Source organism: Sphaerodactylus townsendi, linkage group LG04 (assembly GCF_021028975.2).
Source record: "Sphaerodactylus townsendi isolate TG3544 linkage group LG04, MPM_Stown_v2.3, whole genome shotgun sequence".
NCBI lineage: Eukaryota > Metazoa > Chordata > Lepidosauria > Squamata > Sphaerodactylidae > Sphaerodactylus > Sphaerodactylus townsendi.
This window is the reverse complement of record NC_059428.1, coordinates 44,017,145-44,031,042: the sequence shown is the minus strand read 5'-3', so window position 1 is coordinate 44,031,042 and position 13,898 is coordinate 44,017,145. Positions and strand designations below refer to the sequence as shown.

At 42.1% G+C, this 13,898-nt stretch overlaps 1 protein-coding gene across 4 annotated transcripts in view; it reads right to left on the bottom strand.

The window, feature by feature from the left end:
* The window catches only part of ALCAM (activated leukocyte cell adhesion molecule), a 151,677-nt gene that overhangs the window by 12,884 nt on the left and 124,895 nt on the right, over positions 1–13,898 (bottom strand). For all 4 annotated transcript variants that reach the window (XM_048492401.1, XM_048492402.1, XM_048492404.1 and 1 more), the window contains exons 9-13: positions 10,309–10,421; positions 6,022–6,157; positions 5,614–5,747; positions 4,732–4,864; positions 1,661–1,699 (exon numbers count right to left, since the gene is read on the bottom strand). In XM_048492401.1, coding sequence (XP_048348358.1) covers positions 1,661–1,699; positions 4,732–4,864; positions 5,614–5,747; positions 6,022–6,157; positions 10,309–10,421 — 555 coding nt within the window. The remainder of the gene's footprint in view (positions 1–1,660; positions 1,700–4,731; positions 4,865–5,613; positions 5,748–6,021; positions 6,158–10,308; positions 10,422–13,898) is intronic.

The window sequence follows — 13,898 nt, the reverse complement described above, 5'->3', positions numbered from 1 at the left end:
AGGCTCCTCCAGTGGAAGGCTTCAACACCTTTTATTTCCTTAACTCTCTCCCCCTGCAAAAAGGCTCAGGGTGCAGCAAGACGTCCAAGACTATTCTGCTTTGTGTCTGGGAGGAAGCAAGAAGACAGCAGGGGAAGTAAAGAGTGCTCTGACTTCCTACTCCTGGAGCCATCCAGTACTGCTGAGAGAAGTATCTCCTTGCAAGAAGCCTGTGTGCCTTTTACTTTTCTCCCCGTTTTTGTTCTCTTTGTTCCTACCCACCTCTGCCTTCCCATATGAGGCATAGCAGAGAGAAAGGGAGAGAGAGAGAGACTGCCAAGGCATCCAGAGCAGAGCAAGGGAACAAAAGCCATCCTGCTACAACCAAGCTTCCTCTTTTTTCTGGGTCACTGCAATGGTGATAGTGGTGGTTTTTATCCCCTCCTCAATAGGCAGCTACTCAGGTGCTAGGATGAGACTACAGAGGCTTCACAAAACAACAGAGGATTGTTGTAGAGGATGGTTTTTTTATTTCCATCCCTGGCATAAGGATTGCATAATATATATTCCAATACCCTCAGCAGCAGCTGTTTCAGGTCCAGAAGTGTCTGCCAATTACAAGCCTCACCAGGCAATGTCCTAGCCCACTCTCCAGAAACATAGGACAGGTACAATACTGAAGAGTAGTGCTCAGAAGTTCCACAGGGGGCATGTTGAACAGAGAGGTGGCTCCCAAGCTTCCAATTAGCTCTCAAGTCACAGCTGATTTATCACGACTCCATAGGGTTTTCAAGGCAAGAGGCATTCTGATTCTTATTTAATCTTGGTTTCTAATTGCCATGGTCTCTAATTGTCATAACATTTGAAAACAACTGCTCTTTACTCCAGAGCTAGGTCCCCTCTGCATAGGCCATTAAACATGGGTTCGAATGGTAAAAAATCCGTTTTTTTGCCGGGGGGGGAGCACTTCGCATGAATCCTGCCCCTCAAGTGAGTCTGCCCCATGTTATTTTTCCCAAACTGAGTTTTTTGAGAATGCTGCTATTTGTGAGTCTTTTGAAAAATCCTGAGTTGCAGCCGCTTGCGAGGAACAGCTGGGCAGAGGCACTTTATTTGGCTGTGCTTTCCGTTTTTTTAAATGTCATGGCTTACACCTGTGTAGCTATGCAGTATTGTGGTATCGTGAGACGTCAACATGGCTGTGGGGGTTCATTTGTGCATGCCTGCGTAGCTACGCATCGGTGGGAGGGAAATAAAAAAAATAGACGCACCTCCGTACGAAGGCGCGACAGCAACCCGCATTGTTTCCGTGGGCTCCAATCGCTGCCTGCACGGATTCATCCAAACGTGAAAACAGGAAAGCGGGTTACTTTATCCCGACTGCAACGTGCTATACATTTGCTGTGTGGAAAGGGCCCTAGTAACAGCAAAGACTCATTTGCTATTGCAGTAAATGACTTGACATGTTCACTCTCTTAGTTCTAGAGCAATTATTAAATAACCTCAACCTGATGTTCTTTCATAAACACGATTTTGCATAACTTACAGAACAGTTGTTATTTTTAAAAGATAACAGGTTAGCCTATATGCAATGTTTAAACTCTATCCTAAGGGTGAGAAAAATGCATAAAACACCTTTAATCTAACTGCTAAATATGTTTTTTTTTTAAATGGTACTTACTATTTCTTTCATCTGGTTCATCATATTCTGGAAAGTTTACTGAAAAGGGAAAAAAAGTCATGAAAAAAAGCACTGCTATATGAAAGTCACCTTCAAAAGTTTCAATCTCCTGTGATATTTAACAATAAAAAGATCTATTTTTCAGCTGGGACTGAAGCGTTCATACTTAATGCAGCATCAGTCACACAACAAAATGATTAATCTCATTTCTTTAGGCAGCAATCCTTACTTTATATCTATAATGTATCATATGAAAGAGCTTTATTCCAAAAATGGCAAGTTTGATCTTATAAATGCTAAGTCAGAAGAAATATTTATGTGTTACCCTTCCTGTATGGTGACTTTTCCTCACTTTATTATTGTAGACAGAGTTGATTACACTTTAGCACCCTTGGGTGAATTCAGGCAAACTTTTTTTTTTATCAGTGCACGAGCTGGAGACTATAAAACAGTGTGAGAAGGGTACTACATAATTCATGATGAATGTTCATGTAATCTATGATGCAATCACAACAGGGCAGACAGAGAAGGAGGGGGGGCTTGAAAGTAGATACTATGATATTATCTTTAGTATTAAAAATAAAGCTCCCTTGTTCAAATTTCCAAATAAGATGAATTATCCTCTGGATGTTTTTTTTCTTATAAGCAAACTGTCTATTGTGTACAGATACATATTTATGTTCTGTCCTCGCATCTTCCATCCAATTGAGTGTTGTTGTTTTTTTGATAGAGTACTGAATTTTCTAAATAATCAAAGCACTACATTTTGTACCTGTGAACCTACAATAATTCTCCCTGTTGTCACTCATTATAATTGTGACAGACATATGGTTGTTTAAGGCATTTGATGGATTTTTTTCATAATGTAATTAAGGACATCTTCTATTCAAGACTATTTTCTGATAGTTCAATTGTTTTCAGAAGTTACCAAAAGTATAACTAGCAAAACAACAAGGCTCTTGTCCTTATCTTCTAATACATGTAACCAGGATGTGAGACATTTGACACTGAAAAGGTGTTTGCGAGAGTTTCGTTAAAAGTGGGATTTGGGACCATTTCTGCTTTTTCAATGGAAAGGATCTATGTGACTTAGGTTCTAAATGGCTTATAAATATACACTCCCACAAGGTCAAATCAAAATATTGGTGCTATCCTCAAGTCAAGTGCAACATCAGACTAGATGACTTCAAGGCAACGTCTTTCAAGGTGAAACAGGTTGCTGGATCTGTCCTTTATGAGGAATGCTGTAACAACCTGCAAGACACTTATTTTGAGCTGAATGCCAAATTATTTATGCTTTTGATAATAATGATTTTCCATTGTGTCTTGTATATCCAGAAAAGAAGGTGTGCCTGATTATATCTAATGTACATGTGCAAACTGGATGAACTGGTCACTCAGAGGACAGAGATTACATTCTTCTCTGTGGGTCTGTGGTTCAGCTGCAAGTGTTATGAACGTTCCTTTTTTTTTTTAATGGCGTTTCTCAATACTACAGGAACCACCTGGAGCTACAACAGTGTACAGCTAGTCAATGATATTCCATTTCAGCTTCAACATGGAATCAGTGTTTTCTTCCTAGCATGCAAATATTGTAACTTTAACACTAACAGCAATTCAAAACCTAGACAGCAAAAGGTCTGTACCTTTTGCTGGCATGGATATCTTAAGAACATGACTTTAAACATATCCATTTTTCCTCCATTCAAAAAGTGTTTTATTTTTTAATATCTAGTCTGATGAAGGCCATTTCTGCATGGGCCAAAATCACCAGTGTCATCCCGGTAAAAATGCCGTTGGGCAGGGGGAATTGCGCACGGCTGCCTCCTCCAAATCGAGGCAGTGCTGCTCTCCCGCCCCATTGGTGTTTTGCTGCCTTGCTCAATGAGTGAGGCTTTTAGAAAACAGCAGCTTCCACCTGGAGCCGAGCAAACGGCACTGGGTGGAAGGCGCTGTTTTTCCGACCTCCACTTTTGTTATTAAAACTTATCCCCTCTTCCTGCATCGCTTCATGGAGACGAGGGGACACACCTCCTGCTTTCCGAGGCATTGCCAGGGCCACGGGGGCATGTCCCTTCATCCTGACGGAACGATGCAGGAAGACGGGGTAAGTTTTAAAAACAAAAGTGGCACGCCTCATGCAGAGGTGCTGCTGCGGGGGCGTGGGAGTCCCAGGGCTGCCAAGCACACAACTGTGCGAACAGCCCCAGGCCGGCACTGGGGTCATGTATACCAGTGCTCCCGCACTCCCAGGGCCCATGCAGAAACAGCCAAAGAGTTTGGATGAGCTCAAAAGCTCGCACAATGTTTTCAGCAGTTTTGGTTGGCCACTATAAAAAGGTGTTATAATGACTTTGTTTTTTGCAGAGGTATGTTGGCATTATATATACACTGCTTAGGAAGTAAGACCCATTAAACTCAATAGGATTTATTTCTGAGAAAATATATCTGACAACAAGCTGATAGTCAGCAGAAGGCTGTCAGACAGATGTGACCAAAATTGCTGTAGAAAATGTTATCCACACAAAAACACTTCTATCGATGATTGCAGTTAAAATGTTAATTTGGTCTTGCCCCAGAAGATATGGGTAATTGCCAAATTACAAGGTTATAAGAGTAACAATGATAAAAAAAGTACAGCAGTCTTGTATGAATGACTAGCAGTATAATCCAAAACAAAATTATACCAGTTTAAGTTTGTTGCCTTCAGTAGACCTAGAAAACTCTAACTCTACTTAGGATTCCACTGTGAGATAGTTAGACACACATGGATTCCTTGGCATGAACACTTATCATCTAGAAGTGTGTTAGTACAGCCAAACTCATTTCACATTTTTGGCAATCTTCCAAAACAAAAGGAGCAAGTGCCAGAATTTACCATGGCAACTCAGCTCTGAGTTGCTAAGTGTTTGCTCACTTCTTCCCCAAGTCTATGCACATACAATAAAGCAACTTGCAAAAACAACATTCTGGCACAGAGCTACACATGAAAAAAAACCCAGTTATGAATATTTTGTGTGAAAGTAGATGGAAACAAGAAAGAATTGCCTTTCTTTTTAAAAAATACTTACTAGCAGATACATTCAAAGATGTTATGGTTCTTTCTAGCTGATTTTCTGCAATACATGTTAAAGTTACATTTTCTTCAGGTGCAATCTTAATTTTACTGGAAAATTTTCCATCGACATATTTAGTCTCTTCTGTCTGGAAAACAAAATTAAACAATATTATAGAAAGAACAGTGTATTCCACCGGGGGCTGGGGGCAGTTTTGTGGCAGCCGGAGAAATTGCCAAAGGTATTTCAGACTGAGTGGGAAGCAAGACAAATAGTAGAAACCCCCAGCTGCTCTGCAAACCCTCTATGAAGCTCAATTGTCTACAACATACTTTTAGCTGGAATGAGTCTACACCAGCCAAAGCAGACATTCCCAGGCTGAAAGTTCATAGAAATCTGACTAAAGTCAGTTCTGGCTCTGGGAATTCCCACAGAACACCTGCCTCAGAACTGGCCGAGGGTTCTGTGCCAGAGGAGCACCAGTGCACTGGAAGTTTCTGGACCCATGCAGCATCCCATTGCTGGCATTAGTGCCGCTCCCTGTGTACCAGGCATCCATGCTGGTGGGCCCTTGTGTCATTTCCACAACTCTCTGCCACCTCCCCACAATGGGTTGGACTCTTAGGCTTATGTTTTATTGCTCAAAATACATTTAAATATTCTCTGTCTCTTGCAAGGAATTACTGCTAGTTATTCAGAGATATAAATGAAGGCCAGTATCACTCCAGTGCAAAACTCAGCTGTATCAAAGGTCGCAAATAGAGAAACCAGTATTGCTAATGGTGTGTGTGAGAGGGGGGCAAGCCTTATAACTACATATTCAAGATGATTGCTTTCCAATTGGAATTGGAAGGTATTTGAAAATAATAATTGGAAAGTAATAATAAAATTACTTGCTTTATTATTAAGGGTTCCAATGCCAGTGGCTGTCCATTGTACTGCTGGTTTGGGATAACCTTCCACATGACACGATATTGTTTTAAATGTTCCATCTGAGCTCGTTCTCTTTGACATTTTGATCTGAGGTTTTCCTAAGGGGGGAAATTATCAAAGAAGAAAGCTGCGTATTTATTTTCTAAATTTATATCCTACTTATTTTTTTCACTATCAGAGATTAATCATAATTAACAAGTATAAAACAATGAGTTAAAACTAATATTTAAGAAGAATGTACTTATATACTCAGAATAAAAAGGGCCAATAAATACATTGAATTGAAAACAATATGCCTGATCAAAAGCATGTGAGGTTCTCCTCTGCAGTTTTAACAGAAATATGGACATTATAGCATTGACATCACTTTACCTTCTACTATCAGTGTAAGTATTTGACTCTTCTTTAACCCTTCAATTTCCTGTAAGGTAGTCTCACAGATATAATTTCCTGCATCCTTATACTGTAAATTTGAAAAAGATGGACTTGACCGCATTCTGGTATTGTCCTGATAAAAAGTAGCAAGTAAACATTAAGAACATCCACAACTTTAAACAGGGTAGCTTATAAGTTTTGTAAAAAGACTTCAGTGACATCAACTGATTTGCAGCTACTTTATTTTTATATTTTAAAAAGTTATCCTAAAGGAAAAAAAACTATTATTCGTCCATCTGTTCATCTACACAAAAACAGAGGTGTGTTGGCACCTTCTTGTACAAAAGTGTTCAGCTAACATCTCATCCAGCTTTCTTTCTATCAGCAGCTCATAGTTTCTCTTTTCACTAGTTTGCAGGTGTGCAGACCCATGGAACAATGGCAAAAAAAAATTCTGTCATGCCCACAAAGGCCTTCACATATCTAGTGGGATTTTGCACTAACACCACTTTCTTCTTGCAAACTAAAGAAGATAAAAATGCACAACTGCCTCCCCAATCTCAGACAATGACCCATTTGACCTCAGGACAAAAGAGCAATTTTTAAAAATCTGCAGAGCTTCCTCCATAAACTCCTGATATGCTACCGTCATGGCCTAGATCAGGATACTGTTATATTTTAATCATTCTTTGACAGGACCAAGGAGTGAAGCTGAATAGATGGATTCACTCTTCCCTAGACAAGCTTTTCTCCTCAGAGCAACTCTATGCACTCTGTATGAATTCAGGATTTGAAAAGTTAAGGATTTGGGGAAGTTACTGAAGTGTATGGAAAAAGCTGGTTATATACTTGGTATAAATCCTATTTCTGTGATTATTTCAGTGTCAATAAAAGGTATATTGACTCCACTGATCTTTATTCAAATGGGTAATATTTTTTTTTAAATCTATACATTAAATCATTTATGTTTAACAATATTGTAGAAAAATATACTCATTTAATCATGTCACATGTAGGTCACAAAAGGTTAATTGTTTTTAGTGGTTAATTGATTTACATTTTTTTGACCATAGGAAAACAGGGTGGGATGTTGTGAGATAGCAGCTATTGATGACTTCAGAATCCAACCTGTTAATCATTCTTAATTACAATTGCAGCTGCCCATTCAAAGCATACATTATTGTCTCCATGTGCCTGGATTAGTAAAGGTAGTTCAAATTAGTTATGCTTATTTGACTGTGCAGTGTTTTATTAAAGAAAGATAAAATCAGGAGGGCTTATTTGGGCCTGTGAAGCAGCAGGTGGTAAGGCGCAGCAGTTCTGCTGAGAGCCACTATGGGCTCCCCATATGATCCTGATTCAAATCAAATGACATAACAAATTACTTTGCTGTTACCACACATCCTAACCAATAAAATGCTAAGCGATGCAAAGTCTTGATGATGAACCACAGGCAGGTGACAATTCATTTCCTCCCCTGCCTACCTTCACCTGACCCAGCAGCATACCCCAACACTCCATCCCAGCTGGCAGAACAGCTGCGCCTTAGCGCCTGCTGCTTCACGGGCTCACAGAAGCCCTCCTGCCTTCCTACCACCCCAACAGCCCAACCCCAGCTGGTGGAACAGTGGTGCCTTGGCATCTACTACGCCCGGGGCCTGAAGAAGCCCTCCCATTTCCCTTCACCCCAACAAGCCATCACAGAGCAGTGACACCTTGCCGTCCACTGCTCCCAAACCTGCAGAAGGCCTCCCACATCTCCCCACCTCCCACAGAGCAGCAGTGCCTCACCGCCCACTGCTCCCTGGCTTGGCAGAAGGCTTCCTCCCCAAGCCCAACAAACTGCCTCCAGGCCAGCAGCAGCAGTGCCTAAATGCCTGTTGCTCCCTCCTAGGGGCTGTGGAGCAGCAGCACCTGACCACCCATTACTCCCAAGGCTGGAAGTATACCTCCCACCTCTCCCCACTATAACAGTCTGCCCTAATCCTTGGAGCAGTGGCATCTGGGTGACTGCTACTCCCAGGGCCCTCAAATGCCACCCTGATTTCCACCCACCCCAAAAGGGTGCCCCCAGGCCACAGAGCCCTCCCGCCTCCTCCCACTTTAATAGACCCAGAAGCCGGAGCAATGACACCTGAGCACCCACTGCTCTCCAGGCCTAGAAAACCCCTACTGCCTCCATCAGCCCAACAATCCCCATTCCCCCTTACCCCACCCCAAATCTCACTGTTCTACCTTACACCATCCCAATACTCATCCTCAACCTCTACCACCCCGTCCCCAAGCCACACTTTACAACCCTCCCCACACTCCAAATCGCACACTGTAATTCTCCCCTATTGCAAGACTCCCAATTCCACTTTTCCATCACCCCAAGCCTCCCCTTGCCACCCTCCCCACCCCAAATCTTACATTTTCACCCTCCTTCCACCTCACCTTATAACTCTGCCCCACCTCAAGCCTCCCCATTCCACCTCTCCTTATGTCCATCCTCTCCTTATGACCAAGACTCCCCATTCCAAACCTCTCCTTATGACCATCCTCCATGCCTTTCCACCCCCAAGTTTCACCTTCCCCCCTTCCCCCACCCAAGCCTCCCCTTGCCACCCTCCCCTTGCTAAGCCTCACCCTGTCACCCTCCCTTCACCCCATGCCTAACTTTTCAAAACTCCCTCCACCCAAGCCACACCTTCCCCATCCTCCCCAATCTTCACCCTCCCACCTATCCCAACTCAACCCTTTTTTACCTCTCCCACCTCCCATTCACAGACCCAGGACCAAGTACATTGCAAGTCTTGCTCTGGGTGTAAGGGGTGGGGGCTGCTACACCTTTAGTACAGCTCATTGCTGAGGAGATGCCTACTCCCCCACCCTTTGCTAGGGCCCACTGAATCTCCCCACAATGGGCTTTAAATAAAAATAGATTTCCATGTCTACCAGTCTGCTCATTTGTGAATCACCGGAAAACAAAACTAGAAATCTCAAAATGGGCCACTGGCTTCACAATGATTGTGGGAACTTCAGAACCAAAAATGAACGGAATTGGAATTCCCTGGCTCAGATTACCTCCAGATCCCCACCCCCCCACCCCGAGTTATCTGCAATGGGAGCTAAGCTTGTGTCATTATTAAAGTGTCAGAATAGGATCTGGGAAACCCAGATTCAAATCCCTACTCTGCCATGGAAGCTTGCTGTGTGACCTTGGGTCTATTATATACTCTCAGCCTAACCTACCTGTAGTAGTTTTCACAGGATCAGGTTAAATAGAGAGGATAAAACAGAGGAGAACCATTTAAACTATTTTAGGTCTCCCATGGGAAGCACAGTGGGATGCAAATAAATAAATAAATAAATAAATAAATAAATAAATAAATAAATAAATAAATAAGTGTTCTAACTTCTGTTCCTCATTTGTTATCAATAAGGCAGTCCTTGTCTGCATGCAATATTAATTATGTAGAACCTGATTCACAGTGGTGATATATGAAGGAGTAATCACGGTTATGTTTTTTCTTTATGGGTATTTACATGATACTCAGAAATAATGACTGGTAAAAGAGAGTTTAAAGAAACATGCCTGATTTTATATGTATGTGTTTCTCAGAGCTATAAAGAAGCACAGATCTTTTGTCCTCTAGTATTTGGGCATTAAAGAAAATGAGAATCACATTGGCATTTATTCTGCTTCTTCATCTTTCCCTCAGTTCTCTGTACATGCTTTGTTCCTGGATGTTGCTGGGCAGTAAATATGCATACCAAAGCTTTGTTGAATAGAGTTTGGATTTTATACTGCCCAGTAAAATTTAATTATATCCCTTGAATAAATACTGTTACTTAATCTTTTAAAGCCTGAATAAACACAAATGATGACCTGTAGGAGTGTAGGGGGAAAATGGTGCCTGGGGCAAAATGGTGCCCGGGCCCTACCCCCACAGCCCCCTCCTTACCTTAGTTCAGCCAGCTGCAAAGAGCAGTCAGCTGAAAAGGCAGCCTAGCTGGGTCATAGCCCAGCCCCACTGCCTGGCCCCACCAGGCTGCTCCAGGACGCAGGGCCTGGCTGGTGGGGCAGGGCCAGGCAGGGATGACTAGCAGCGACTTCTGCTGGCCTGGCTAACCAGGGTGAGGAGGAAGGGGAGAGGGCATGATTTTCCATCCCCCATGTGACCCCAACTGCATGCGCATGGGGCACGGCATCCCTGCCCCGTTGTAGATATGCGACTGATGAGCTATCAAGAGGCATAAATGTGTTAACAGGTAACAACAACCGAATTAAACATTCTTTACCTTTAGCCAAAACAAAGTGGCATTTCTGCTAGAAGAAACTGTACAGGACACTGGTAGTGCCTCTCCAATCTGTTTAGTAACTGTTCCACTGGGAATAAGGGACAAATCCAAATCTGTTAAGTGGGATGGGAGGAAAGCAGAAACAAATCAGCACCATCAGGACAGATTTTAAAGCTTTATTTAGACAGAAGAGAAAAATACTGTTGGCTAATTCCAGTTAAAGCTGTATTTTCTCAGAGTCTCAGTCAATTTATCTATTCAAGGGAACAGAACATATTCTTCAACAGGTGGCAGTAAAACATCTGAATAGCTACTGAATTATTGGATAGCAGAAAGTTTAGCATTATGCAGTTATTTTGCTGGATCACATCACAAATGAACATAATTTATTTTAAAAAGGGGGAAAGACCACATGAAAAGTGAGGAAGTATTAGGAGGAATAGGAGGCATACAACTTTTAAAGGACACCACTGCATACACAAAATAAACCAGAAATGATCGATCGATCTATGTTGTGATTTAGCAAGTATTAGTCACACAAGTAAGCTAAGAAAGAGTTAACTGTTTGTATGTTAAGTAGTTGATGATGTCACAGCTAACTTAGAGAGTATACTGAATATCTATTGGCTAGTTAGCTAGAGAGCCTGACAGTAGTATGACCAAGTCTGCAGAGTTAGCGTCTTCTCCTTCCATAGAAATCCTCTAGAAGCAGCAAGCAGGCAGACAGAGAGACAGCTAAGTGATATGACGGTAGTCCAAACATATATAACCGTCTCTACTGCATTTTAATAGATTAGTATTTATTTTTCCTATTGTTATAGCAACTAGACTCTGACTGTGTTGGTTCTGATGGGTTTTCCAGGCTGTGTGGCCGGTGGATCTGGTGGATCTAGATTTTCCAGCCACACAGCCTGGAAAACCCACCAGAACCAGTTGAATCCGGCCATGAAAGCCTTTGACAATATACCTATTATTCCATGCAGCTCTGCTAAGCTCTACCAAAGAGCACATTTACATATATTTTATTATATTTATTTGGCAATAATCTCTCTCTCTCTCTCTCTCTCTCCCCTTTTTGTTAGCAGTGGCATAGAACTGGCAAATTTTTGCCATATTGAGCCAGCAAAGGAATGATGTAGACCAGGGGTAGGGAACCTGCGGCTCTCCAGATGTTCAGGAACTACAATTCCCATCAGCCCCTACCAGCATGGCCAATTGGCCATGCTGACGAAGACTGATAAGGGTTGCTGATTCCTGAATTTTATCTAGGAAAGCCCTCCTGATATGAACTAATGGTTACGTTTCCCCACTTACCATTCGAGCTGCGCCCTTTGCTGCATGCTACCTCTCCAAAAGCCCAGCCCAGCGTCATTTCTGGCGCACTCCTGGGACTTCCCCATGACCCGGCAGCTTGCGCAGGGGGTCATCAAAAGAAGCGCCGACCGTTTGAGGAGGCGCCAGGAATGTCACCTTTCGCAGCGCTGAGGGGGGGCATGAAGGCCTTGGCAGCTTATCAGAGGCGGACTGCATTACATTGCTGTACCCTGTAGTGGGGAGTGCCACGGGACCCCATGCTACTTGGCGAGAGAAGCGCGCAGCAGATGGTAAGTGGGGAAACGACCAATGTCACATTCCTTTTCAGGAAATGGAGCTCTGTTTCTTTCAGATAAGATAAGTGGCAAAAATTAACAATTTTTAAAAATAATAGTTTAATTTTTTTTACTATAAGTATTTCAAATGGAAACAAAATGTTCCACTTCTACGTCAGCAGAAAGGTGGTCATACAGAAATACTCTAAATAAATAAGGAGCCTTTATAAGCAGCTGCAACTCCTGCTGATTAAACCCTTCCTGAATAGAAGGGGGTATAGTCCTGCTAAATTTAGACTTCAGACAATATCCTTCCAAATAACTTTATTTTTTTTAAAAAAACAGTGATTTGCAGCAGAGTACATATTTTAAAGAAAAGACATAAAACACATGAAATGCATCTGATAAAGTTCTAGTCCAATGAAATATTTCCTAATAATTCATTATGATAAAATAATACATGAATGTCATAATTTCACAGTTTAAGAAACTAGAAGTTAAAAACTAAATGTTTCTACTACCAGCTAGTACCGCGGATTAATTTTACAAGTTGTCAAAACAGCTAAAGTGTTCCACTGTGTTGCACTGGTCTGCTTTTCTTTATGTGGAAACATCCTAGAAACTATAGTCACAGTACCAGACAAATATTATTTTACAGACAAAAATTCCTTAGCTATGTAAACTCTGTAGGACTAAAGTAATAAATCTTCAGTACTAAAGTACTTCTTAAGCCTGTGAATTTCACATCTTATCTGAAAGAAACAGAGCTCCATTTCCTGAAAAGGAATGTGACATTGTCTACATCATTCCTTTGCTGGCTCAATTTGGAACAAGACTGCAGTACCCCTAGCTTCAAACAGCCAGAACCTCATCAAAGGCATGAGCTTCTTGGCATTAGTCAAGTTGCTCTTAGCCTGGGGCCTAGCCACATTGTGCACAGTAACTGAAAGGAGCTGTACCAGCACCAGAGAATAAGAAACACACCAGTTTTATAACTGGTAACGATGCTGCTAATGGACTAAGCAACACCCCTTGGACAACTATAACGTTAATATATCTAGAAGTTTAGCCTGGTACTGCTTTGCAGTTTCTCTGTGGAAAGCAGTATGTCAAGTAGGCAGAGTTTCTCAATGGTTCTGTTGGCCATTTGTTCCTGGTGCAGAATGGTCAGTGAGTATATTGTTTCAGTGCAGATGGGAACTGGCAGATAGGAGAATAGAAATTTTCAAAGATGGCCACCACTAAGCTAGGCTGCTTGCTGCTCATTTGTAGCATCCCAAGAGATGCTTATGCAAGAGCTGCTACTCCTTCCACCTCTTTAACACTGTTCAATACCAGGTCAGTGAAGGGCAAACTGAACCTATCTAAACTGCTGGAGAAAGAGGAAATGATGTGGCTTGCATAATTGAAACCTGGCTGAAACAAAATGACATGTGTGACAGTTCCGATTAACACCACCTGATCCTTTTATCAACCTTGTATTAGAGTAGAAGGATAGGCCAACATTTTTCATCATGATTTGGGCTGCTTTGGACCCGCTACCACTTTGGATCTGCTGGGAGACAGCAAACATGGCAGAGCTAAATGCTGGCGTTGGGAGCTCAGAGGCAGCAGGAATTTTCAGGTTCAGGTTAAATAGAACCAGAAATGAATGTTACTTCAACAGCTTGAAACAGAGAAGGTCCAGTTAAAATGTTCTACCCTTAGTACTTCATGGATCCAACTGGATTCCATAATCCTCTGAAGGATTTTTACCCAGTCACCATGATTGCTGTTGACAGGATCCCGTGAAAACTAATACTATTGGGATCTGTGAAAACTAATACTTTTTCTCTGGATTCTCATCCACCCTGGTTGCTGAAATCATCTAAGGACCACATAAATGAGGCACCGATGACTACCACAAATCTATTAATGACTCAGGGAACCCTTCAGCAACTCAAACAGGTGAATGGCAGCGGGTGGAAGGCGGCGTTTTCCTCACGCTGGTCCCAAATGCCT